The sequence below is a fragment of the Salvia miltiorrhiza genome, chromosome 5, assembly GCF_028751815.1.
Source record: "Salvia miltiorrhiza cultivar Shanhuang (shh) chromosome 5, IMPLAD_Smil_shh, whole genome shotgun sequence".
Lineage (NCBI taxonomy): Eukaryota > Viridiplantae > Streptophyta > Magnoliopsida > Lamiales > Lamiaceae > Salvia > Salvia miltiorrhiza.
In genome coordinates this window covers 42,061,384-42,063,239 of record NC_080391.1, presented here as the reverse complement: position 1 = coordinate 42,063,239, position 1,856 = coordinate 42,061,384, and the positions used below count along the sequence as shown (strand labels likewise).

General features: G+C 47.3%; 1 protein-coding gene across 1 annotated transcript; it reads left to right on the top strand.

The window, feature by feature from the left end:
* The first annotated feature begins 997 nt into the window (after positions 1–997).
* Positions 998–1,609, top strand: LOC131025948 (uncharacterized). Its single transcript, XM_057955727.1, has one exon. The coding sequence runs from the start codon at positions 998–1,000 to the stop codon at positions 1,607–1,609; it is 612 nt and encodes a 203-aa protein (XP_057811710.1).
* The last annotated feature ends 247 nt before the right edge of the window (positions 1,610–1,856 follow it).

Below are 1,856 nucleotides of genomic sequence, written 5' to 3'. Positions count from 1 at the left end.
CGACGAATACGAGGATGAAGAGGCTGAGCCGAGTGAGGGCATGCAAGATGCTGAAGAAGAGAGTGGAGCGCCCGGAGCTGATGGTGGGCGATGATAGTGCTAACTAGCATAGATGTTAATATGCCTTTTGCGATGCTTGACTGATGTACATAGATGAAATAGCATAATAGTGCGTAACTATAGATGCCTAGTACGTATGATGCCTGTATAGATGGAGCATCATGATAGTATTAGGGATTGTTTTGATGTACATAGATCCCAACTTTTGAGAAAAGACCTCAAAGAGGCAATCTTTCTATGTATATATGCTTACTTGATGTTGATGTTGCCTGATTTGTTGATAATGCTGCTTGACTAGATGAGTGATAATAGAAGTGAGTGACCAACAAATGAGAGTTTTTAAATGATGAGAAATACAATAGAGTAGAGGTAAAGAGAGTTTACGTTAGAGGAGAAGAGTAAGATGAGATGAGAGCACTGAGATTTCTGCGCCAGAGCGGAAGCGAGTCCGCTGGCGAAGCGATTCCGATGGCGAAGTGAGTCCGCTGGCGAAACGAATCCTCTGGAAAAGTGATTCCTCTGGCGAGACCGTTCCTCCGGCTTTTTGATTTCGCTGCACTGACTAGCGATCCCGCTGACGAGTGATCCCGCTGTTGAGCGATTCCTCTGAGGAGGGATTCCTCTGCTCCGATATGCTGTTTTCTCTGATGGACCATGCCCCTCTGACTTGATATAAATCGTTTCTCTGCACTGCACTGCAGCATTGAGAGTTTGGTTCCGAGGTTGATATGAATTTTCTTTTCTTTATAGCATGCCTCCGAGAAGGCAAAATCGAAATCGAGTAGAAGAGGAGGAGGAAGAACAGAGAGATCTTACACCACCACCTCCACCTCCTCCACAACAAGAGAGGAGAGTAGAAGAGCTCTTCCTCCGACAGAACCCACCTACTTTCAGTGGAGCCGGAGACCCCGCTGAAACAGAGGAATGGATCAGAAGTATGGAAAGGATCTTTAGGTTCCTTAGATGCAACGACGCTGAGCGCCTTATGTGCATGACTTACCAGCTGAAAGGATCTGCAGATTTTTGGTGGGAGGCCAAACAGAAGACTTTGACCCCAGAGCAAATAGATGAGCTTACGTGGGAGCATTTCAAAACAGCTCTTTGCGAGAAATATATACCGCGTAGCTATTGCAGAAGGAAAGAAATGGAGTTTGCAAGTTTGAAGCAAGGAAATAAAACGGTAGCTGAATATGACCGTTGTTTCTGTGACTTGGCTCGATATGCACCATATCGAGTGGATACGGATGAGAAGATGTCCGAGTTGTTTTGTGCCGGGTTAAAGCAAGAATTTCGAGTTGTCTTAGCAAGTCAGAGTGCACTCACGTATGCCGAAGCACTAAACAGAGCACTGGACATGGAGCTGGCAATGCAGCCCGAGAAGACGAGTCAACCCTCTGCTCCCCAATCAAACCCGAATGTTCAATCGGGGAGTCAATCCTTTTATGGACAAGGTCCGAAGGGAAAAAAGGAAGTGGGACGAGAGAAACCAAGGTCCCGAGAAGCCGTGGCAAGGACAGAATGCGCCACCTTTTTCTCAAGGCAAGGATAAACGATCTTATGCAGCCCCAGCGGCAGCAGCACAAGGACCAAGAGGAATACCTCCCTGCCCAAAATGCAATAAGTTACATTTGGGGAAGTGCAGAATGGGAACAAATAACTGTTTCACCTGTGGAAGAGCCGGGCATTACTCCAACCAATGCCCGAACCAACAGCAAAGTGGAACCGGTGGAAGACCAAGACCGTTCCAGCCGCAGCTCAAGGCCATGGAAGGAGTCCTACCGCTACCACAGCCAGTA

Coding starts and splice junctions, on each gene's coding strand:
- LOC131025948 (XM_057955727.1), top strand. CDS start 998: ATGGAAAGGATCTTTAGGTTCCTTAGATGCAACGACGCTGAGCGCCTT.